The sequence below is a fragment of the Parasteatoda tepidariorum genome, chromosome X2 (genome assembly GCF_043381705.1).
Source record: "Parasteatoda tepidariorum isolate YZ-2023 chromosome X2, CAS_Ptep_4.0, whole genome shotgun sequence".
Classification (NCBI taxonomy): Eukaryota; Metazoa; Arthropoda; class Arachnida; order Araneae; family Theridiidae; genus Parasteatoda; species Parasteatoda tepidariorum.
Window position 1 is genome coordinate 5,330,608 of NC_092215.1, and position 25,136 is coordinate 5,355,743.

At 29.0% G+C, this 25,136-nt stretch overlaps 1 protein-coding gene across 3 annotated transcripts; it reads left to right on the forward strand.

Moving 5' to 3' along the window:
• Window positions 1-341: 341 nt before the first annotated feature.
• LOC107453506 (probable elastin-binding protein EbpS) lies at window positions 342-24,897 on the forward strand. 3 transcript variants are annotated; one of them, XM_016070373.3, is made up of 7 exons: window positions 342-539; window positions 3,161-3,203; window positions 6,818-6,910; window positions 8,518-8,568; window positions 14,907-15,007; window positions 15,402-15,457; window positions 19,525-24,897. In XM_016070373.3, the coding sequence occupies exons 2-7, from the start codon at window positions 3,186-3,188 to the stop codon at window positions 21,654-21,656; spliced, it is 2,451 nt and encodes an 816-aa protein (XP_015925859.1). In that variant the 5' UTR covers window positions 342-539; window positions 3,161-3,185; the 3' UTR covers window positions 21,657-24,897. The 3 variants fall into 3 exon arrangements, with proteins under 3 accessions (XP_015925859.1, XP_015925860.1, XP_042903040.1); XM_043047106.2 differs by having other exon boundaries at window positions 381-539; window positions 3,161-3,207; XM_016070374.4 differs by lacking the exon at window positions 6,818-6,910 and having other exon boundaries at window positions 367-539.
• The last annotated feature ends 239 nt before the right edge of the window (window positions 24,898-25,136 follow it).

Here is a 25,136-nt window from a genome sequence, read left to right on the forward strand (position 1 = left end):
GACATTCCATTTCCGTTAGCAATTTTATATTCTTTGGAGTAAAATTGTCTTAAGTAATTTTCAAATAGGGTTCAGTAGTTAACAACACGACACGTTGAAAATTAATTTTTTAATATGGATGAATCCGATATCGGAATAATAGTTGATTAAAATATTTAAGAAGAAATCATATGATAACGACATTCCATTTCCGTAAGCAATAACATAATAATAAAAAAACAAAAAACTGTCTTCAGTTCGTTTCGCTTTCGTTGATGAAATTTGAGAGTGGAGTTACTGAAAAATCAGGATCTTCCAGGCGGCCACGGAGGCTTGCCTTAAAATTAAAGAAGAGAAAAGGAGAAATTATTTGAAGTGAAGTGAAGTGAATTCTGTAAGCTGAATGAAGCTTTCTTAATGTTATTCACTTTCGTATTCGTTCGGTTTAGAGATGTGTTCTTCCGTACGGAAAAATCTATTTTAAACCCGCTGTTAAAATTTAATAAAACGCGTAGTGTTTATTAATCATCCAAGTTTTAGAATATTTAGTTGAACCACAGGTGAGTTTATTTTTATTAAATTCAGTTTTGAATTTTTGACTCAATTAAATTCATTGCGCAATATTTAAAAATCTGTTCTTTTTTTAGTAATATTGAACCCTAAAGTAATATTCAACTGTATTAGTGTAATTAGAAAGAAATAAAGCCTAAGATCTTATTATTTTTTTGTGATATTTAATACAAAAGTATTTATACTTTTCGTAAGCATTTCGATTTTAGAATCGAAACGACTCTTAGATTAGTTATTAAGATCATAAAAAGAAACCGTTGTAAAATAATAAATAATCTTGAAGATAGAATTATAGTTTATAAATCAATTAGTATAATCATTAGTATCTTTATAAGAAATTAAGAATTGGCGGGAAAATTATGAGTAGCGTCAGAACTAACTTGATTTCGTTTTGACTATTACTTAAAATCTAACTGGCTTTTAATGTTTTAAAATTACATTTAACTTTTTTTAAAAATTCTAGAAATAAATGTTTTAAACATAAATATAAATTCTGAAATAGGAACGCTTTTTTAAGCTTACAGAATATCAATTCTTAATTAATTTCGATTTTGTTATATAAGCCTTGTTATTTATCAAAATCTTGTTCAAGAACGTCTTATTATTGCATCGTATTATTGTTAATTTGTTTTAACTTCAGTTTTTCATAAAAGATCGCTATAAATTAAAATATAAAAAATTCTGCATTCTGCCTAACCTATTACTTTTTATGATTGAGTTTTAATCTATTGTTTAAAGTAGGTAATAAACTAAGACATATTTTATATAAAGCTTCTTAAAATTAATTATAAAATTTGACTTATCTTAAATTTTGTTTAATATTTATAATTAGCTTTTTATCTATACACAGTTGAAGAAATCTAAAGCAGGTAAATGTACAGAAATAAATAGCTGAAATCATCAATGGAATTTAAATATTATTCATGCCCTATAGTTACAAATTATACTTTCAAAATATACATCTTTCACTTCAAATATTTGCTCTAGAATTATTGCTCTGATGTATTCCTTGTTTAAGCTTTCCTTCACTGAACATAGCATAGTTTAAAAAGTAATTCAATTCACCCTTGTGTAAATCCATTTTTCATATTAAAAATTTAGTTCAATAGTTCAGTAAAAATTTAGTAATCAAGCAAATTAACATATGCATAACCCAAATAATTTTAAAAATGTTCTATTCTAAACAATGTTCTATTTCAAATGTAGTATACTAAGAAAATATTTCTACTATTACAAACATCGTGTGCACATTCTTATTGATTTTGAATGATTTTTTTTAAAATAAATGATTGATCAATTTATATTTATACATAGAATTGTTTAATAGAATATTATGTAAATAAAAATTAATTTGAGGCAATTTTTTAAATGAAATATTATACATTTAAGATTTGTTTAAGTTTACTTTATGCGTAACACATTAAAAGTGATACATAACTAAGTTGTGTTATTTAAAATATGTCAATTAAAAATATGAGTGATTTTGTTTCCATTATTCGCCCGAAATTAATATTCTGCTTTGAGCAGTACAGTCTAAATACCAGATATTTGTATGTTGCATCTCTAATTTAGTAGCAGCAATTGTTGAACATAATCTTGTATCTATTTACAATTTAAGAACTTCTTGAAAAGTTTTTGCAGTAACAGGACCCTATTTGCACAAATTCACAAAAGCAGAACACTGGTTAAAAGAATGTGACTTAACGCTTATTTTATATTCACAAATTATGAGTAGTTTTTTCACCATTTTACTATAACAGGACCTTTCTCAAAATCTCTGGACAGACCCCTGACTCTAATAATCTTCTATTAACTGTTTTGTTGCTATTATTCCTAACATAATTTCGAAGAAAGACAAATTTTTTTTTTTAATAAATGGAAGACTTTAAACATGTTTAAAATGAAGTGATTTATCAATGTAATTAGTCATTAAGAAAATAAATGGCAACAGTGTAACTTTAAGTTTTATGGTTTGTGCTACAAATTTATTGAAAGAAATTTTTTATCAAGCTCAAATGTTTATTAGAAGGTAGTGAAATTATATTTTGCTACTTGTCATGTCTGTTATGTTGCGGACATGACCAATCTAAAAATTCTCTAAAAAACATTAAATAAAAAAAGTAATAAATTTTTTAAAAATTATAGTATTACAACACTGCAAATAGTTGAAAGAAATCCAATTTTTAATAAAATAGATCTTTTAATTGCCTTGTTTTAATAAAATTTGAAGAAAAAAAATCACTAAAAAGTAAACATGTTCTTTCATAAGCACCCCATATTTAAATACTAAGCGTAAAAATGATGTTTTTTTTTAGTAATTTATTATGTAAATACAATATAGGGTGACCTGGGGTGATTCCTGATCAAAAAATGCAAACATCTATTTTGTAAGAAAACTATTCAGTCATGAATTTTAAAACGGGAAAGTCATGAATTTTAAAATCTAAAATGTAGCAGATACCCGGTAAAAAGTTTCTGCACAGATAGATTTCATTGTATTATAATTTTTATTTGTTAAACATTTTATGCATAGATAATATTTTAATTCATTTTAGTTATGTTATATTTAGTTATGTTAGTTTAGTTATGTTATTTTTTGTTATTATTTCAGGTTTAGTCTATACTTCAACGAAGAAATGAGTTCTTCTAATAGTGTAAGTATGTTGTGTTAGATAATTTTTTTTTATTTTATAATAGTTGATCAAGACTTCTGTTTGAAATAATCAGGAGTAGATTTTTTTATTAAAATGAAATTACTCTATGGAAAAATAGTAAATATTTCTTTGTTTAATATTTCAGTTCTTTATTTCTATAATTTATATATGAATTTTGAATTGCATAAAATCTTCTGAATTTTTGTAATTTCTTCTGCAATTTTTAAAATCTGGAGTAGCACGTATGTGAAACTTACTAAAAATTGGAGTAAATTAAAATGTCAATGAGTTATTTAAGCAAATTGCTTAATTTTTTAAAACTTAGTTATGTTTGCTATTGTATATTTTGAGAATGTATTCATGTGCATTTAAAGTAACTTTTAAGCACATAAATTAATTTTAAGGTCAATCCTTCAAACCATTAAGATCGTATTTTAATACATGAAAATTCGATCGGCATTAATAGTTATTCATAAGTTTATTACTGTTTTGTACAGCCGCCAAAAAAAAAAAGATATCACCTAGAATAGTTTTCTTTCTACTGATCAGATTTTCACAAACTAAGTGTCAATCTTAATGGTTCCTGGGGGTGATCTCAAATATGCTAATTAATTAGTGCTAACTATTAATTAAGTTACGAAATTAGACACGAAAACCTACTTTCTCTGAATAAACATATTATTTTTTTACATATTTGGAATCCTGATTCTAAAATTGGCACAGCTTTGAAATCTTCTCAAATATTTCAATTTTTAGTGTTATTGCTAGGGCTCCAAGTTTGTCGCGGGAAAAAAGACCCCAAAATTGCGGGAAATTTTGAAAATTATACAAATTCTAAACATAAAAAAATTTATTATATAAATGATGCAAAAGACAAAAATTGTGCGAATAATAAAAAAAGCTTAAAAATACACAACAAAAGTATTTCTTTGAATTTCAAGCAATATTAATATTTTTATTAACAGAATTTTGGTACATTGTCAGATTATTCTCATTTATCCTTTGTCTTTCATCACTTAATACATTTTTATACTTAGAAAACGATCTTTCTGCGTCGAAGCTGTTTTTAGGCACCGGCAAACTTCGAATTGCCACTTTTGCCAATTTAGGAGCTTTCGGTCTTTGATTTCCAAAACTCGATCAATTTTCCTTCACCAACACGCAATTCCTTCACCGTTGCTTTGTAAGAAGTAATTGCTGTGAAAATTTCAACATTCTTCATTCAAACTGCTAGTCCCCCCCCCTTCATCTAGAAACTGATCCATATTTAAGAAATCACACGAAGTCGTCTAGGAAAAATTAACTGGATGTGTAGAAAGGCAGTAGAAATTTCATTGCCCAGTGCAATAGCATGTATAACAATTTTTCTGTCTAAGATTTGATTTATAACATTTTCCTTCTTTTGTGATTCCAATTTCTTTTGTACTCTTACTGACTTCAGGAAGGTAATTACCCTCCTTTGGTGTAGAAAGACCACCTTAGTTGACGAGATTGTGATTATCTCTTATCTCTGAACTATTTTCATGTCATTTTGCTATTGATTTACTCCCCTAAATATCTAATCAATTTTACATGTTCAATTTAAGGTTCAGGAAAATAAAAAATTCTGTTTAATAAGAATAATAAATTAAAAAAAATCAAATTTTAAGCAATTTTCGCACACAAGTCAAAACATATTGAGAAATTCGCGGATTTTGAGAAGAAAGATGACAATTCCGCGGAAATTTGCGCTGCGACAAACCTGCAGCCCTAGTTATTGCTGAACAAAATCAGGCATTTTTCCTAACAACAAATTATACAATAATATCTTAGGAATCGTGCTAAAGTTAAAAATTAAGCAAAATAGTTTAGTATGTTATCTGGTAAAAAAATATGCATGGTTATCATAAAGAAAGATTGAAAGATATAATGAAACAATTAGTTGAATAGTTATGTGAATCACACGTGATCAGATTATTAAGAATTTAATTTCACATCTCTAAGATGCTAGGACGTCATTTAAGTTACTGAAAATATTTTGAGGCTTCTAAAAACTTTGGCAACATATTCGACAGCTTTTTATGTTCGGTATCTTTATACTCTTTATAGTGACTTATAAAACATCAATACTATTTAAGATAATCTATGTTGTAGACACAAGAAACAAAAAAAGAAAAACAATTTATGTTCTTTTTTCGAAAAAAATAGTATACTTAATAAACAATCGGCTGTTTTGCATCAAATAATTTTAAACAGCGCAATGCTTTTAACTTCTTAACAAGGTTTTATTCTTAGCTAGCAGGCAATAATTCCAAGTTTTCTTTTTAAAAAGTCTTGACAATAATTTAAAAAGGAACTTTACTTTAAAGAAAACCTAAATTAAAGTACTAAAAAAAATTAATTAGTATATTAATCAAGAAGTAATATGCGTAGTAGGGTTAAGAATAAGATTTTTAAAAGTGTTAACATTTAAATAAATCGCTGGTAAAATAGTTAACCCAAACTTTCCCTGACAGGTGATTAAAAAATGTATTTTAAGATTAAGACGATATATAAAATGTTGAGAAATTTTAAGATGCTTAAAAATGGTAGTTATAAATGCTTAAAACTGTGAATTTCCAAATTCACAGTTTTAAATTGTCCAAATTTATGCATACCTTTGTATATTATTAATATTGTATCAATTATTGAGTAAACAAACTAAAAATTAAAAAATAATCACATTAAATAGGCACAATCTGGTGTATAATCATATTCTATCAAAAGCATGCTTTTATAAAATTCAACATTCGTTGAATAAAATGTTTTTTATTTAATAAAATGTTTTATTCAAATTTTTTTACTAAATTGCAAATCAGAAACATCGTATTTTATAGTGTAAATAAACTAAAAATGAAAATAATACCAATTGATTATTAGCGAAAAAAAATATTAATGAAATTTTACGTTATGCAAGCGAAGTCAAGTTCCTCGTAAGTTAATCACATTTTAAAATTAATCGCCATATTTAAATATTTTTTCATTATCACCAAATTATTTTTTTAAAAATACTTAATTTTAATTTTTCTTAGCTTCTACTAAATAAAACCAGTTAAAACTTTAGTTTTTTCAAATGAAAAGTATGAAGATTAATGTGATAAAAAAAAATCATACCTTATAATTCAAAATTTTTTCGTCCTTAATTTAATTAAATAATAATAAATAATTATTAAAAATTATTATTTGCATAAATATTCTTTGGATAAATGAGTGGGTGCAAGGTTTTTTATTGCTTAATTAGTTTTTAAAATGTGACTAAAAATGGAAAAAGTGAAATTAACTTTAAGGGATCCAAACTTTTGAATTGCTCTCCTGACCAAACTATGGGGGCCACATTTCCCAGATTGCGACTACCTCCTTCATATTACGCAGTGGATTAAATTAAAAATCTGGCTTTATGTATTTCAAGTACGCTGCATCTTTAAAAATTAAATAGTTATTATTTTTAACTTAGCGTTAGTAAGAGTTTGTCTACAACTTTGCATACAGACCCACACTTGCACAAATCTATTCAAAACAATATTTTATAAGTATAGGAAAGTTAAGCTTAATAGTGTTGTAACAGTTAAAATTTAATTTAAAAAAATTTTTAATAGAAAAATCTATCTCGAGAGGAAAAGGAGGAATATGCGGACCTTCAAATGAATCGCATGAGAGAGCTCAATGAAAAGATTATGCGACGACATCACGTAAGTACAGGTTGCACCAGATAAGAACCCTGAGGTGCTGTTTCATAATTTTTTTTTTTTTTTAATCTCTTCCCTGTGGCAGAATTTTTTTGGGTGACAAAACACTCTAGCACTAATGTCTTTCTGTAAGATTTTTTAATAATAATTAATACATAAGTACTAATTTAAAGTAACAGAAGTGCTGTGTTTAAAAAAGAAAAAAAACTATATATACTTAATTGAATATGTCATTTTTTTCCCCTTCATTTTAATATGAGCAATATTTTCTCATTTTGTTGGGAGAAAAGCACGCTAATTATGCTTTTGCCCCAGAAACGCCGGTGATGTGGTTCTTACATCATCATGGAATTGTTACAGAAGCAAAAACGACATGCGTGGCACGTCAGGTGGAATTGCTGTCAGAGGACAGATCATCAGTGCCATGCATATCGTACAGTTATAAATATTTAACCCACATTCTAAAATGGAAAGCAAAAGAGACGTTAACGACATCATTTCGACAAATAGAAAAAGAAAACACGAGTGATAGTGGGTTTGATGAAATAATTTTTCCACTCCGAAACCGACGAAGAATTTTTTCTGATGACCAGGAAGAATACATAAATGAAGATTGTGGCAGAGCAACTATTACAGGCTGTGTGCATTCCCGATTATAAAAAACGCGGAACGATGTCTGTTGGAAGCACACCCAATCGCTTAGAGGCAAAGCAATGGGGACATTTCCCGAGAAAAAATTCCACCCACAAATGCAAAAAAGAATCCACAGCGAAGGTGTAGAGTGTGTACCAAACTGTATGGGAATGTAAGAAATGCCTTGTACCATTGCATGTCCCAGACTGTTTTGAAAGATATCACACTTTGCATGATTATTAATAAATAAATAAATTTAATGTTCATATTTGTATAATTTTATAATCAACCGATGTTCCATCTTCCCTTAAAAAAACTATAAAAAGTTCTAAGTTAACAATAAATTAGTTTAGAAAGTATAAATCTTTTTCCGATTTCTGTGAGGCATCGCACACTGCCTCCCAACGAGTTATACTGGACTGTTCTGGTACACGTGTCAGTGAATTTTTTTTTTTTGCGAGTGCAAGTGGTTAAAATTCTAGCTGGAGCCAGCCATTATCTTATTTTTTTTATTCTCAAGTGAGAACAGAAAAATCACAAGCATTTCCATCCCATCCGATGCATGAGAAAGGCATCTTTTGAATATAATTATGTGAAAAGAAAAATTCTTCATAAAGGAAAACTAAAATTTTTATTTCGCGAAGGAAAAATCTACAAAAACCATGCAATATTCTGCGACAATGTTGCCGAGTTGCCTCGATTTTGCCACAGGTTTTCTGTTTTTTTTTTTTTTTTTAATTTTTGCATTAGACATAGTTCTTTCTTTCCAAATCCTATAATTTTGAGTTTTTTTTTTTTTGCTTAGAGTTAAGCACATTATAGTTAGATTCAGCTTTTGTGCCATGAAAGTAAACACTAACATAGATGACTAACTTAAATTGGTGTTATACTGTAACTAATTTTTTATGTAGATATTCTTGTTGTTCTACATTTTTTTTTTATATATTTCTAAAAATAACCTGTGTATATTTTTTTAGGAAGTTAATCAAGATAGAATGGATTTTGAGCGAGAGAATCCATCTAAAAAGGTTGGAAGTAGCTATATTTTTCCTTGTTTTATGATTTTAATGCATCTGTAGCTATTTTGGTTTAGTTTCAGGAAGACTTTCTGTTTTCAATGTTATCATTATTTAGATAAAGCCTCTAATCATAAAATTTTTCTGTGTAGTTGCTACAAATATGATGTTGGTTCAATAATTAAGACCAAATTATAGCAAATGTGATATCCTTCATAAAATAGAATTTTGTCAAGAAACTTTACGGAAGAGTTTCCTTGTACTCTAAATTCAGTTCAAAATTGCAAAACTACTGGTTTTAGCACTAAAATAAAAAAAATCATCTGCATTAATTAATAACAGTACTTACTAAAATAAAGTCAATACCTTAAACCTTGCAATAAATTAATCGTATAAATATATTTCTATTCAATTTTGCTATTATTTATATATACTTAAGTTTGGTAAAATGTAAACTTTTTATTTGGCAAGAAATTTGTAAGAAATGAAAATTAAAAATATTCTCATATAATCATTTATAATTAGTTTATTTTTGTTTTGTAAATGTTCATTGCAAGGTTTATTCCCCTTCCTTTTCTTTTTTATTAGTAGACAAGATTCAATTTAATATGCAGAGCAAAAGTTAATACAGTACAGAACGATTTATCCGGTACCCAGAAAACTGGGAATAATTTCGCTTGGTTTTCCCGCCATTTTGACGCCCGGTGGCTGAGCGGTAGCGCTTCGCGCTGTCGTGCCACAGGTCCCTGGTTCGATCCTCGGGCCGGGCAAGGTTCACTCAGCCTTTCATCCCTTCAGTGGGTCGATAAATGAGTACCAAGCATGCTTGGGAACTAAACACTGGGGGTTCCGCGTTCGGCTGACCACCTGACCGGAACATCTGCTCCTGCACCCCAGAGCCCAAGGTCAAGATAACTGAGATGGGCACAGTAGGCCTTGGCCCTCTATGGGCTGTCGCGCCACTGAGTTTAGTTTAGTTTTTTCCCGCCATTTTAAACTGGAAGGATGGAGAAAAAATGCGGAAGTGTTACTAATTTTTCAAGTTTAGTAGGAAAAAAGGTGGGTGGGGGTATTTTTTCCACCATTTGTCATGAGAAAACTTCTGTAACCTTGAAGTTCTTTAGGACGGGAAGAGGTAGGAAAAGGAGAAGCTTTTTATTTTCTTCCCTGCATTCAAAGAATTGGTGGTTTTCAGATATGCTACTGTCAATCAAAAAGGGGTTGCCATGCTGTTTTTGTTTTATCTTTGATTTATATGGGGGACGGAAAACAAGCATTGCACACGCATATCGTTGAACAGAAGGTGAAAGAAATAAAAAGAAAAATATATTCCTATACATTACTAAGAAAAAAAAACTGAAATGGAAGTACAAATTGGAATACGAAAACGATTAAAAAACGGAAAATTTTAGTTCAATAATAAAGTAAGAATATAGTTAAGTTGATAATTTAAAAAAAGATTAAATTTTATCATTTAAAAAGTAATCAGAGTAATTTAGTAAAATAATACTTAAAACATAATTGGAAACCATTGTCAGAGAATTCAACACTACTAAATTGCGAGATTTCTCTTCGTTTTCAGTATTGTGATTTGCACTAGCGCAACATGGAATAAAAAAAATCCAAATTTTACCGGACCAACATTATTTTTTGAAATCTTTCAGGTTCTTCTATTATTCTTAATCATTTCTGGAATGTTGTCTATTGGAAGTCCGAGTCAAGGAACATGAATTGACTTGTTAGAATTTTTTTTTTAATCTTTTATTTTTTTTCTCCAGTTTTTTCATTTTTGTTATCCGTGATTTATTATGACAAATTATTGTTCTATAATTTCTGACAATACATTATTATCGCAATTCAAAACGTTTTCTTAAATTTTTTTTATTGTCTGTTATATTTATTTATTTGACACTAATTAACGAAACAATATTTTTCGATTAAATAAATTCAGATTCTTTCGTTTAATCATGATTTCTCTTCTATTTTCAAATTTTGCTTGTTGTGGAATCGTATTTGCTTTCGTTAAAAATCCTCTGATTTTAAAAAAAAAATAAATGGAAAAGATAGTTTAATAATGAAGTATACAATTATTTATTAGGTACTAAAATCAGACGATTATTTTATGAGGCAGATTGCAGCTTTCTCTTTTTAAAAGCGATTTATTTCTGATTTCAATACCTTTTTTTTTCCTCCCGTCGTTCACAATAAATTTCGTACTTCATAAATTATATCTTTTTATTCATGAATTTTAAGATAGTTTTTTTTTAATTCAGTAGATTTTATAATCTCCCGGTTTTAATATTTATGATAGAGCCCTTTCTAGTTATTGTTTCCATTTGGTAATTTTTTAGCATTGTTTTTTTTATTTAATTTAGTTTTATTTAGTTTATTATAAGTTTCCTCAACTTCAATTAAATTAATAACTTCAATTAACTTATATATTTAATAGTTTCCTCTTGTGTTTGTTTGATATTATGATCAAAATAAGTTATCTTTGTTAATTTCGCTGTTTTACCATCTTAATTTATATTTTTCTACCTATCCATCTTATTTATGATTTAATTTTTTTAAATAGAAAATCTAAACGTATTGCATTTTTATTATTTTCCCCCCTTCTATTTTTAAAAACGTTCGCTAGTTGATTAAATACGTTTTAATTTTATTTAAATATAAATAAAATGTTGAATATTTCATTAATTTAGTTGTTTTGGGGGATGTTCTTATTAATTTATTGATTAATTAGTTCTCCCTTAAGATTTTTTTTTTTTTTAATACTTCGGATGATAATTTATTTATTTTATACCTAAAGATTAAAAATATAAGTTTTTATTGTTTATTTATTTTTATTATTTATTTATTTGCTTATCTGTTGGTAAAATGCATTATTTTTTAGTTATTTATTCTTTTTGTGATTTGATTTAATAAATAAGAATTAACTTTAAATATGGATTGTTTATATATTTGTTAGTTTCTTTATAGGACGGTCTGATATTAGATGCTAAAAATATGCTTTGTTTTACAAACTTATTGGTACTTTTCTTTCCAATAATATATTAGATTTTAATTAGCGTTTAAATTTTAGTTTTTTTTAAAAATCGGTTTTAAAATGACACGCAACATAAATAGGATAATCTTGCTATTTTTAGCATTGTAATTTAACAACTACTTGACCTACCTACTCATGGGACATCTGGTCTTTACTGTTAGAAAGAATAGTTTAAAATAATTTCACATCTTGACCTTCACCTCCAGATGGGCACATATTTTACACACAGCTTCATTTATTTGACATTGGTTCCACCCCATTCTCTTCTATCTCTGACATTAGTAGATCATCCATCATTTATCTACTTGTGCTAGGATTAGTTACAACGTGTGAGGCGAAAGCTTGGAATCTTTTTTAGTGTGTGAAGAATTTATTTTAATTTTGGAATTTTATAGCACATGTGATCTTGAAAGAAAATGTCTTCCTCTATTTCAACGTCTAAAAAAAGAAAGCGCGTGAGTTTATCGATAAAAACAAAAGTAGAAATTTTAAAAAAATTAGATGAAGGTTCTTCAGTAAAATCTCTTAGTGAGCTTTATAACGTAGGGACTCAAACCATTTATGATCTTCGAAAAGACGGTCAAAAGAAAAAAATACTGGCTCTGTTTTCAAATTCCGAGCGAGAAGATGCAATGAAAAATCGAAATACTTTGCATCAGGCAATAAATGAGGATGTCGACAAAGTATTAATGGAGTGGATAAGACAGAGAAGATCAGAAAACTTTCCTTTAACTAGACAAATAATTATAGCTCAGGCGAAAAAATTTCATAATTAGCTTGGCATCTTGCGAGTACAGCATAGGATGGTTTGCCAGATTCAAAGCAAGAAACGGCATTCCATTAACAAAATTTTGCGGGGAAAAAGCCTCAGCCGATATAGAAGCCGCTGAGAATTATGTAGATTTTTGTGCTGAATGTGGTTCAGAGTTTTACCCTAGAGCAAATTTTTAACGTTGATAAAACGGGTCTCTATTACAAATATCTACCAGATACTACTTACACTACAACAGATGAAATCAATCCTAGTGGTTTCAAAATAGCAAAGGATAGGCTGACATTATTAGCCTGCGCGAGTGCAGCGGGCACGTGTAAATTAAAACTGACTGTTATTGGCAAAAGTAAGAATCCCCGGGCATAGAAAGATGTTAAAGTTTTGCCTGTAGTTTATAAGGCTAATAAAAAAGCTTGGATCACACAGGAACTTTTCACAGAATGGTTCCAGAAGGAATTTGTGCCTAATTCACGTGCACATTGCAAATCGGTGGGATTGCTCGATGACTGTAAAATTGTTTTTAGACAACTGTACGGCACATCCACCTGCACCTGTTTTAACTGCCAATAATATAAAAATTCAATTTCTCCCTCCAAACTGTACGTCCTTGATACAGCCTCTCGATCAAGGCATTTTACGAAACTTAAAATATCGTTATAAGGTTGAGTTTTTAAAGAAGGTGATCGACGCAGCTAATGAAGGAAAATCCATCCAAGATTTTCTGAGAACATTCACAGTGAAAGATGCTATATGGTTATCAGCAAAAGCATGGGAATTTGCTTCCCATTATACATTAACTCACGCATGGCGGAAGTTAATTCCGACATGTATTTTTTTAGAAGAAGATGTTGACGACTCTCCTTTTGAAGGATTTAAAATTTCAAAAGAAAAATATTTCCAAAATGAGCTCCAGGAATACTCTGGTTAGAGTATTCGAGGATACTCTGGAATACTCTGGCTCCAGGAATACTCTGGTTAGAGTGGGACCTTCTGTCAGAAACAGAGATTAATGAATGCTTTAATATCGATAATGACGTCCCAATTGTAAACGAAATGATAGATTCCGAAATTATTCAGATGGAGTTTTGAACCCAGGCGTTGAACAAAAAGAAAGTGAGGATGAGGCTGAACAAGTTGCTGTCATATCTAATGAACGATGTATCGAATTAACAAAAGAACTGATAGCTGGAATGGAACAGAAAACATTTATTGAGAAAACTCATATAATGGCTGTTTATAAAATCCAACAGTTGTTTCTTATGTTGATGAAATGTTTAAAAAATAAATATATGCGAATTTTGTATTTTTCAAACTTACTTTTCTTGTCCAAACTTTTAAATGTTATTTTTTTATTCTTTTAAATGTTATTTTTCTTTTTTTTTTTAATTTAAGAGAACTTTTCTTTTCTTAAAATGTTTTACTTTGTTTTCATTGTAGTTTGGGTTCGATAAAACATCGATAAACTACGTTTTTTTGGCGATCCAGAAAACCGGGAAATTCAGACATCCGGGATAGCGATGGTCCCGAGCTTCCCAGATAATTGGTTCTCTACTGTATTAAAATTTATAAAAAATAGTATTACCTTCATTACCACAGTACCTTCAGTTGAAATTATGAAAATAAAATATTTTAATAAAAGAAGAAAAAATTGAAAGTAACTGATTTTAACTTTTATATCAGCTGTGGTAATATAAATTTAATCTTTCCTGTCATCAGGTGTAATACATTTGATTTATCACCCTGCTTAAGAATTATTGTCTAATTGTATTTGTATATAATAAATTACTAATTGTCCTTTTTAAAATTTGTTTGTAAGATTTCCCTTGATCGAATATTAAAAAAATTATTTACTGGCCCACTGTTATAGAATGTTAGCTTATGCCTATGAATTAAAGGTGTAGATTTTTTTTTAATTCTTCAGTTTTATGAATATAATTTTTTGCAATAAATGGTGTTTTGTTGTTTATTGTTATAGATAATGAGTGTAAAGAGCCGCAATGGCTCAGGGGAAAGAAAGTTCACCTTCCAATGAGGTGAACCGGGTTCAAATCCCAGCGATGGCTGGTCTATACGGATCCGCATCCGGCTTGCACCGACCACAGTGCTGTCGTGAAATAACCTCTGTGGTAGACGGATCATGGGTTCGAGTCCCTTCGCTGTCAGGCTAACCATAGGAGGTGCTCATGGTCTTCCTCTCCATGTAATGCAAATGCAGGTTAGTTCCATCAAAAAGTCCTCCACAAAGGCAAATTTCTCCCAATACTTGATCCAGGAGTTCGCTTGTCTTCTGGATTTGAGTTCAAAATTACGAGGGTACAGCGTTGAACATTAGTAGTCGTAAACCCAAAAATTGGGTCGGCTGTTCAACAACGGTTATAAAATAAAATGTAAAAAAATAGTGTAAACATTATAAATATCTAACTTATTTGGTTAATAAAGGCTTAGAATTTACAGGTAATAGGAGAAATATTTTTATTGTTATCTCTTTGATACTAGTATTTTGATTCTTTTTTAAAATTTTACTTTTTGCAGTTGCCACCTAAGAAAGATTCACCCAAGGAGGAAAGGAGAGTAAGATGTTCTGAGAAAAGAATTGTGAGAGAATGGGATGCTGGGAAAACTTCTGAGTTGAGGTATGCTTTAATCCTTTTGCTGAATATATTTTTTTTATCATGCATTATAGTAATTGTCATTCCCAGAGAAGGATTGCTACGAAGTCTTTTTCTTTTTATACCGCCAGATGGCGTTCTTTTTAAATGAGTATGTGTTTGTTTGCTTTTTGTTAATAAACTATTACTTTCTGTCTGAATCTCGATCCACGGACTATAGTAATGAATCAAAAAAAATTTTCTTTTAATTTTAATGATAAAATAGATAAGTATTTAAAAAATGTAAAGTGACCAGACTTATGAATAAAAAAATAAAATTTGAATTGTTAAGCATTAAATAAATTTTGTATAACAATTGTAGATGGTATTAGAAAATGAAAAATGGTTGCCAAAATTAAGTTTTTCTATTTTATTTTAGTGATAGAGGATCTGATGACAGAGAACAACGTTATGCTAGATCAAACAAAAGAGGAGGTAAGTTTTTAAGAAAAGTTTGTGAAAAAGTTTAATTCTAGTAACTATGGCCTGTACCATCTTTAAAAATTCATCAAGGGTAGGAATTAAAAAAATGTGTTTTAGCAAGTTTTATGTGTATTTTGTGTTTCAGGTACTTTTAAATAGTTCTTAGATAAAAATAACGAGTCTAAAATTTCTAAACTACTACAAAAATTCAAAAAACAGTTCTGGCACATGTTGTTCGCATCGTTTAAGGTCAAAAGACCACATGGATATTTTTGGACACTTCTGAGAGGGATGCCCTCTTCCTTTCAATCTATACATTCAATTCTCCCACCTAAAAATTTTTCCCTTTTCTTGCTGGAGAGTGTATATACTATTCCATATGACTTTGACCTACCTGCAGGAGGGAGAAAATGTTGACCACGTGTGCAGACAGGTTATCCGCGCACCTAGAAAGTCATGAAAAATCATGGAAAGTCATGAATTTCAGTATTGAACAAAATTTGTCATGAAATGTCATGATTTTTGCTATTTTTTTAAAAAATCATTGAAAGTCATGATTTTAGGTCTCCGGTGTTGCAAGTGCTGCACCGATCCGCGCCAATTGTGAAAACCTGTGCCTACATGCTTCAAATTGAAGTAGTAGGCTTAAATTGCGCCGATCTGCACCAAAAGGGATAATTTCCCCTGGGTACCGCCAAATCACAATTTTGCTGCAACCCAGCTACTGCCATGTTGGGGGGGGGGGGTTGCTCTGGATTCAGTGGGAAGGATTCTTGCACTCTCATGTGCAACTCTGCTTCATTTTGAAAGATAGTCTCAATTTCAAGTTTCCTTTTCCACTCTCTGATATGGAACTGAAGCTTCCCTCGAATTTTCGGGGACCAACTAAACATTGCCAAATTTTAATAGCAAATTAAAATTTTATTTCCCTTGTTAATTTCATCGTTATTAAAGTGCCATCGTCTTCGTCAATGGCAAGCTAATGGCCTTCTTGCTCTATCCTATTTATAGAATAGTACCCATGATCTTGGAATTATCTTGGGGACCATTCACTAAGTACATATTTTCATGATCCTTAGAGCAGTCAAGAATCACAAAGCTTCATAACCTCAAAATTTCCATCTCCTTTTTATTCATTTAATTTAATAAAGATATGAATTAATTGAGTTTCTTAAACGTAAATTTTTCCTGAGGGAACATCTACTAATTGCATATTGTTCTTAAAAATTTATTTTACTTCATTTTTTTTTTTACTAATATTTTTTTTTACCTATTGCATTTTATTATTGTGTTATTACTTTCAAAATTTTCAGTGCTCTTATTTTGATTTAGGAAAAAACTTAATAATATTTAGAAGCAAGATTTTAAATAAGTGTGAAGAGAGGGGCTTTCAGAATTTTTAAAGTAGCAAAAAAATCTTATGTTTTTCAGATTTGTCATTCAAAAATACTTTAATTCAGCTCTTAATGATTTGATTTAAAACAATTGATATAAAAAAATTTAATTACCACAGATTTGTTAAATATTATGAGTGTAGGGACGATATAATAATTTACTTCTGAAATTGTTTTTTTAGCTTCTCATTGTATTTGCATTTAAAAATTATTTAATTTTTTTTTAATCATTTCATTAATGAAATACTGTACTAGATAACCAATTTTAATTTGAAAAAATTTAGGGCCATTCACTAATTTACATTTGTAATATAAATTTATTAAAATTTGCTTAATTCTTTACATATTTTTATAAATTCGGTATGATCAATATTAATCTTGTTAATGTTTTGTTGAATATACTATTACAAATAACATTTATTTAAATTTTAATAAAAATACACTCAATTACCTTAAATAATAGTTAACTTAATTAGTTTTAAATTACCTTTTTAAGAATTAAATAATGCAATTATTAATTTAAAAAATAATATGAGCCACTCAATATTGAATTTATTTAAATTGTTTTTGCCAAAAGCTCATTTTTAAGAAATATTTTAAATAAATTTTTAGGTTTTTTCCAAACTGAGACATCATTGTTTCACTTGCTGTATGATGAAATGGTGTCTCTAGTTTAAGCATTGTTAGGACGTTTTTTTAAGAGTTCTGCTTTTCTTAGTTTGACAGGGAAGGACTTAAAATCTTTGGATGTAGAAAACGCAGAAATTTGGCAAAATTCAAATTTAATAGATTATGGACTAGATACCACAAATGCGATGACATCCTTATCTTCTTCTTACCTTGTTTGGCACAGTGTGTCCTCTTTTGGACTTCGTGCCACTAAACCCTACATTCAATCCAATCCCTTATCTTCTTCAGAAAAAAATTCTATGTATTTAGGTGCCAGGTCTATGGCATGTGCAAAAAGTTATTAAAGGCATTGCCTTTGCAAATAGGTCACTGTACCATCTTTAAGTGCTGAATCCTGTAATGAGAATGGAAGACACTCCTAAAGAGGCATCTTTGTTGCTGTTACATGGAGAACCAGAAGGTTATTCTTCTGACTCAAATGAATATGCACTAATTGATGTGTTTTGGAATTATTTTGTGACTTGTGAATTGATGTGTTTTTGTGCGTATTTGGACTATTTTGCAAAGAAAGATCATTTGGGAAATATCAAATATCCTCTTATAACAAAGCTTATTAAAGCTCTTTTGTGCATACCACATGGGAATATATGTGTGAATAAAAAGCTACTTGACAATAGGGCAAGTTTAAATTTGCATAGTGTTAATGGTTTGAGACAAGTTGTGTCATATATCAGCTGGGGGTTTAAATAACTTTAAAGTTGACAAGGATATGATTGAAGGGACTCGTGCAGCATTTAAAAATTATTCTGCTTGATTAGAGGTTGAGAAAAAAGAAAGCAAAAAGAATGTGAAAACACTGAAACTGAGGAAAGCAGATTGATAGCTGCTGAAATTGATTTGCTAAAAAAATTGAAGGCTTCTTAAGATCTCATAGCCACAGCTGAAAAAAATATTAAAGATGAGTTAAATAATAAAGACATGTCGATTATAGAAAGCGGACAGATCCTCTAATCTGAGGCTAAGTCGAGGATAGCAGAATATTTAACAGCATTGCAAGATACCAAAAAGAAACTTAGTTTGTTTATGCAGGCACCTTCAAAAAAGTGTAAAAAGTAAGATTTGTTGTTAATGAACAAAATTAAAAACTCTTGCTATTAAATTCTTGTTTTAATTCTTTTTATTAAATATGCTCCAAATCTTTGTTTCGCTGCTCCAAAATTGTTTTTTTGTTGCTCCAAAACCATGTTTTGCCACTTGCACCACTTCCGAAAAATCTATTTTGTAAATGGAATCCCCCCCCCCCAATTTCATCTTGTTCCAAATATCTGAATTCCTAACAAAATCACCCCTCAGGCATATTTTATTAGAATATAAAATTATTTTATCACGTTCTTTAAAAATTATGGTGTTCTATCAAAAAATGAAAGTAAAAACATTATTTCTAGATGGAATTATCTTTTAAACTCTTCTGCGATTTGCGAATTTTTATTATTTATTTTTTTAAAATTTTATCAATTTGAAATTCTAGTTGAAGCAAACCAGTCATTGGTGAATTTTTTTTATTCCGAAATGAGAACAGACAAATCAGGAGTATTTCTTTCCTTTCAGATGAACAAGAAAAGTGTCTTTAGAATACAATTCTACAGAAGAAAAATTATTTGCTTTTGTATTTTTTTCAGCTATTTTATTGTTTCAACTCTTTTTTTACTCTGTTTTTTAAATTTAAAATCCATAAATATGAAGATGCAGAGTATAGCAGTTTTGGTTATACCTATCATTTCAATTAATGTTATTATAATGCTTTTTTTAATTTATTGTTGTGTTTTTGTCGGAGAAAATAGTAACTTCTTTAAGTCATGAAAAATTCTAACAAATTCAGGAAGAAATTCCTAAAATAAAATTTTTTAAATTGTGTTGCAGGGAAGGGAGGGGGGCTTTTTTGGTACTGATTGACAATCATTATTTGTGTGAAACTACAGGGGGCATTTTATCTGTATTTTACAGTATATGTGCCATTTTTTTCCGTAGCAATTTATATTTCTTTTAATTTTGCAGGCTATTATGATGAGAAACTCAATAGAAGAGATGGAAATTGGGAAAACTATGGAAATTCCTATCAAAGACCTAGTACATCCCGTATGAGAAATCAAGACTCAAGATCATATCCACATAATAAAAATACTTGGAGATCTAGTGGACAGTATCAGCATAAAAGCAATAATTCCTCTAATAGGGATTTTAAAAATTGGAATAATGCTCCCAGGAGACAACAATTTTCATCCAATGCTGATAATGATAAAGTTTGGAGAAATGATGAACTTAATGAAGCTCGACATAAACAAAGCCGCGTAGAAAACTGGGTACAGTCAATAAGTACTGAAAACTGGAGTGATGATGATGATGATGAGTATTCTAAGAAACAGTCAAACTCAAGAACCAAAACAGCAAATTATGGTAAGAAGTATGAAGAACCAGCTCATAAGACTCCTTACAAAAATTATAATAGAAGACAATATCATGAAAAAATTCACCAATCCTCAACTTCAGATTCCAGTTATAAAGAAGATCGCAGACCACGATATGATGGACACCACGATCCTGAACCAGTTAGGGATAATGCTTCAAATGCTAGAGGACCAGTTAAAGATTATACTTCAAATGCTAGAGGATCAGATCAGCAAAACTATTCAAGGGAAAGGGTAAAAAAAGACAGATTTAAAGACCGTTCACCAGAGTATAAAAATAAAGCAAGTACTTCTGCAACTTCAACAAAGCAAAGGGATCCTGAATTTAGGAATAATCATTCGAGAGCAAATATAAAATGTAATAACAATAGAGCCAGTGATAATTGGGCTGATAAGAGTGATTTCGAAAATGGCTGGGGCAGTAATGTTGCTGATAAGGAAAGGAGCTCTGCAGCTACGGCAACAGGGGGAGGTGGAACATGGAGTGATCAGGAAGATTATAATAATGTAGATGATAATACCTCAAGAAACATTACAACAGGCTGGGATCAATGTGCTTCGTATTCTTCAAACTGGGAAAATTCAGAATCTGCAGCTCCAAGAAACAGAAATAACAGTGCATGGAATAATCAGAAGAGATCAGGAAAATCTGATAGCCATAAAACAAATAAAGGTTCTGAGCAGACAAGTTCTGGAAATTGGAGTCATCAAAACTCTGGCAAAAAACCCGTAAGAACCCACAATAGAAACTTCAAGAAATCGGATGAAAAATCTGCACAATGGCAGGCTGATAAGAATCATATTAACAACCGTTTACTGCGATATGCCTATGGTGAAAATTATCACTATGGAGATTTTGAAGGCAAAAAGAAAGACATTGAAGTTGTTGATTTATGTTCCAACAGTGACACTGAATATGAACCGAACCATATGCAAACAGGTTCAGAAACTGTCAATGATCAAAAATGTGAGGAAATGTGTGAGGTTACTTCTACTACTAATTGGAATATTCCAGAGAGTGAGGCACAAGGAGGTAGCAATTTTATAGTTGAGCGAGGTGATTTTGCAGGAAACCTAGAAATTGCCAATGTTCAAGATGATTCCTCAGTTGAAATTCTCAATGATACTTATAATGAATCCACAGAGAACATGAGATGTGCAGTTGGGGAATCTGGGTCTGAATCTGTCTTATATCTAGTTGGGGATAAGGATCTCAGTGTTTCTCTTCTTTCTGACGAATATGAGGCTGATATAACTCAATGTCACATTGTAAACTCTTCTTATTTTGATATGTCAAATATTAACATTCCATGTGGTGAAAATGGTTTTATTGAAGCTAGACACATTCCGGAGGAGGAATTTCTGGAAATGGGTCAATCTGAACATTTAAATGAAGCTGAGACGGAAAATTCATCTGATACTACTCTACTTATAAGCAACACAAATGGGGAAAAAAGGAAAATTCCCATTGGAACTTCTGAAGACTTATCAAATTCTCGTGATTTGTTGAAAGAAAGTATTGAACCATCTGTTTCAAGTAGTCATTCAGGGGGAATAATTTCTTGCTGTGATTCCTCTGGCACCAAAAAACGTCCACCGAAGGAAATTGTAAGTTTCTCAAAAGAAGCTGAACTTGAACCAATACCTGGTGCCTTATTAGATGATGGATGGTCAACTGTGACTGATGAAAATGACAGTGATTTTGCCGAGGAAGGTGACTAAGTCAACATAAACTATAATTTAATTTTAAATAGGTTTCTTTGTCATTTTCAACACCTATTTTTGAACCTACTCATTTAGCATTCATAATTTAGTTACAAAACTAAATGTATACATTCAATGTTTCTGTTTAAATCTACTCTCTCTATTTTTGTTAAATGAGAAGTATTTCTTTTTAAGTAGTAATAGTTTTGATAACTATTCATTTGTTATAAAAATCCAAGCTAAATATTTTCAGTACAATTTAATGAGGCTGTTCTAAAACTTTTTCACTAATAGTACTTAAAATTTGTTTTATATTATCATTCAAAAAAATAAAATAATAAAGAAAAATGACAAAGCATTCTAAATATCTGCCACTTTAATTATAAATTTTTGGTCTTGAAGTATTTTTAAATATTTTTTCTTCATTTATAAATTTTATTTAGCTTGAAAAAGTAATTATATTCTTTTGTGTTTGAGTAATTATTTATAACTTTTTAATGTACTGTATTAAAGTCAATTTTGTTAAATATAAAATGAGAAGAAAAATTACTGATGTCTGTTAAATACTTTACAATATATAGTATAAATTATATTTTTTGGAGTGGAAAATGACTAAACTTCTGGCAATTTAGCAAAATGTTCATTAATTTGTTAGTAAACAAATTCATCATTATCAAGATATTTGCCAAGAAACTTGTTATTGATTAAAAAGTTGTTCAGCAAGTTGTAAAAAATCATCATTATTGCACATTAACAAAACGAAAGATTATCATAAACATTATATATATGTCTGCCAATTCATTGTTAAGATCTTAAAACTTAATTATAAATTTATTTAATGTTTATATCACAGTTTATTAACGCTTCATTTGCATTATCTTTACAATGGTTCTATTATATTTCATAATTAAACTGCTTTTAAAAAAGCTTTTAGGTGGCAAAAAGAATCAATTGAAATTTCTAAATATCAAGTTACTGAAGACACAATTTAAATCTTATTGTATAAGATATGAAATTTTTTTTTTTTAAGGATCTTGAAACTTTCTGAACAAGAGAGATTATTTCCTTGGAATTGTTTTCATGTAATTTTTTTTCTGAGAAACGTCCTATAGTCTAGCTCTGACTTCATATTTTCCTTTTGTGCTATGCTGCCAGTAGTCTTTAGCAGAGGAATTTCTTTTATTTTTTTCTTGAAGATTTGTCTTAAAATTACCAACAATTAAATTTTTCTATTTTTTGTGATCTATTGTTATTTGCATTTTCATATGTTAATTTTTTGCACGTTTTCATAAATTTATTTCATATTGTCTGTTTTCACATGTTTCATTTGTTTGTTTCTTAAGAATTTAATTGATTTTCCTTTAATTGAAACACATTATTTCGCAAATTGTCAGTTGAAAACCAGCTTATTCGAATTAAGTGTTAATATTTAAAGGGAATTTTAAAACTTTTTTGAGTAGTTTTCCTAGAGGACTATTTTAACATATGATGACTATTATTTCATATAGTCGAATCAAGTGCTAACTACTCATTTGTAATAATTTTGATAACTACTGAAAACATTCAGTTGATAATTCAAATTGAATGTTTTTAGTACAATTTAATTATTAAAAAATACTTTTTTCAATTCTAGTTTGTAAGGAAAATTTTGAAATATACAAAAGTTTATTATTCAATCACTAAGTGAAGTTTTTGGTCTTAATTTAATATCTTAACTTAATCATTAATAAATAATATTTATTAGTGATTTTTTTTTTTTTGTAAAACGTTTTTTGCTGATTGGCTGCTGTACATTCGGTATTCAGTTGATTTTTTTGACCAAATTTAAGTTGATCATTAATAAATAATATTTATTAATGAATTTTTTTGTTGAAAAACTTATTAGCTATTCGGTTGCGGAATATTTGGTATTCAGCTGATTTTTTTGGCCGAATTTTTGATATTGAGTTATACCGCCAAATCATTATCTGTTACATGCCTATTTCTAACATATTCATCAGTGCTAATATCTATGATACATTCATTATTTTTAAGCAATTTGTTGATAATTGTTTCACTAAATACGAAAGTATTGATATTTGCACTATTGTTTATTGAAAACATAATTTTAAAAATGATAACTCTGCTGTTCTTCAGGCTGTTAATTTTTTTATGTTGGAAATCACATTAACTTCCGTTCTTTTAAGATGTTATGTCATGTATTTCTTCCAATCATGTGCCAAAACCAACTTATTTAATTATATTCAACGCATATTAACGTTTTTAAAATACTTCCACTACCTTTATGATGGTAGTATTTATAAATTTTAGATAATTTCTCAAATGGTTAAAAAAATCCCTCTTAAAAAATTCAAATTTCAGAAAATAGCAAGTTTCTGAACTCATCTACAAACTGAAAAATTAAAGCTTGCAGAACAACAGATTGTTTCCTTATTTTTGAGAATTTTTATCCTAACAAATATTCTATCCCATGACAAATTCTATCTTAAAATTAATTTGTCTTGAAGTTAAAAAAATTATTCAAATTTTATATTGCATTGTATTCCTATCATTATTTCATATTGCATATTGTTATACGCATTTGGATGCATTAATTTTCAGTACATGTTTTCAAATGTTTCTTGCATGTTTTTTGTTTTTTACTTATTTCAGTTTATTCAACTCAAAAATTAAAATTTTTTTCTTCATGTAAACATATAAATCAAATTTTTCTTTGATTTTTTATATGTAGTTTATAACTCATTAATTTGAATTAGATCTTAGAATTAAAGGATAAAATAGTAAAATTTAATGCCAACATATGTAATTTTACTTATTTAAGTGTATTTTTTTAAAAACTGATAATATATTTGCCATTGATAACAATTTATTGTACATCTATGTATTGTTTATTGTACATTCGTGGTACTTTTCCTGTTTAATTCATTAAATATCAAGTTTCCTATTGTTGGAACCTTTAAGATTTTTTTCTCCTATGTTTTTTGAAATTTTGCATTAAGTCCAAGATGTTATTGATATTTTTTTAAGTGTACATATTTAAGCAAAAATTTCTTCCTTTGAAAGAGAATTTGTTAAAATATGTTCAAAATATTCATATTCAAGAATTTATAATCAAAGTATAATTTGTAAGAGTCGTTCAGTTTTTAAGCTATAATAAACATGGTTGAGAAAAATATTTTAAAGATGTTGTACAATATTAATTTTTCCTAAATGGGAAACTTGGCTTCTTGTGACTGGAAGAATAAAAGCATGAATATTATTACTCTTTCTTATTATTTTCTGCATACATTAGCCTCTTTCCTTCATTTTTCTATTTAAGGCCATGTCTGCTATGCAATTGAAAAAATGCAAGTGCTTCATGCTAAATTTCTAGAAGTGGCTTGACAGCTCTTTTCTTTCTATAGCAAAGTCTATAGAAAATAGAATTTCAGAAAACTGATAAAAGAAATTGTTTTAAAAAAAATCTTTTTTCACAATAGATATCTCAATTTTGAACTT

Coding starts and splice junctions, on each gene's coding strand:
- LOC107453506 (XM_016070373.3), top strand. Junction 8,569..14,906: donor GAGAGAATCCATCTAAAAAG/GTTGGAAGTAGC, acceptor TACTTTTTGCAG/TTGCCACCTAAGAAAGATTC. Junction 15,458..19,524: donor TAGATCAAACAAAAGAGGAG/GTAAGTTTTTAA, acceptor TTAATTTTGCAG/GCTATTATGATGAGAAACTC.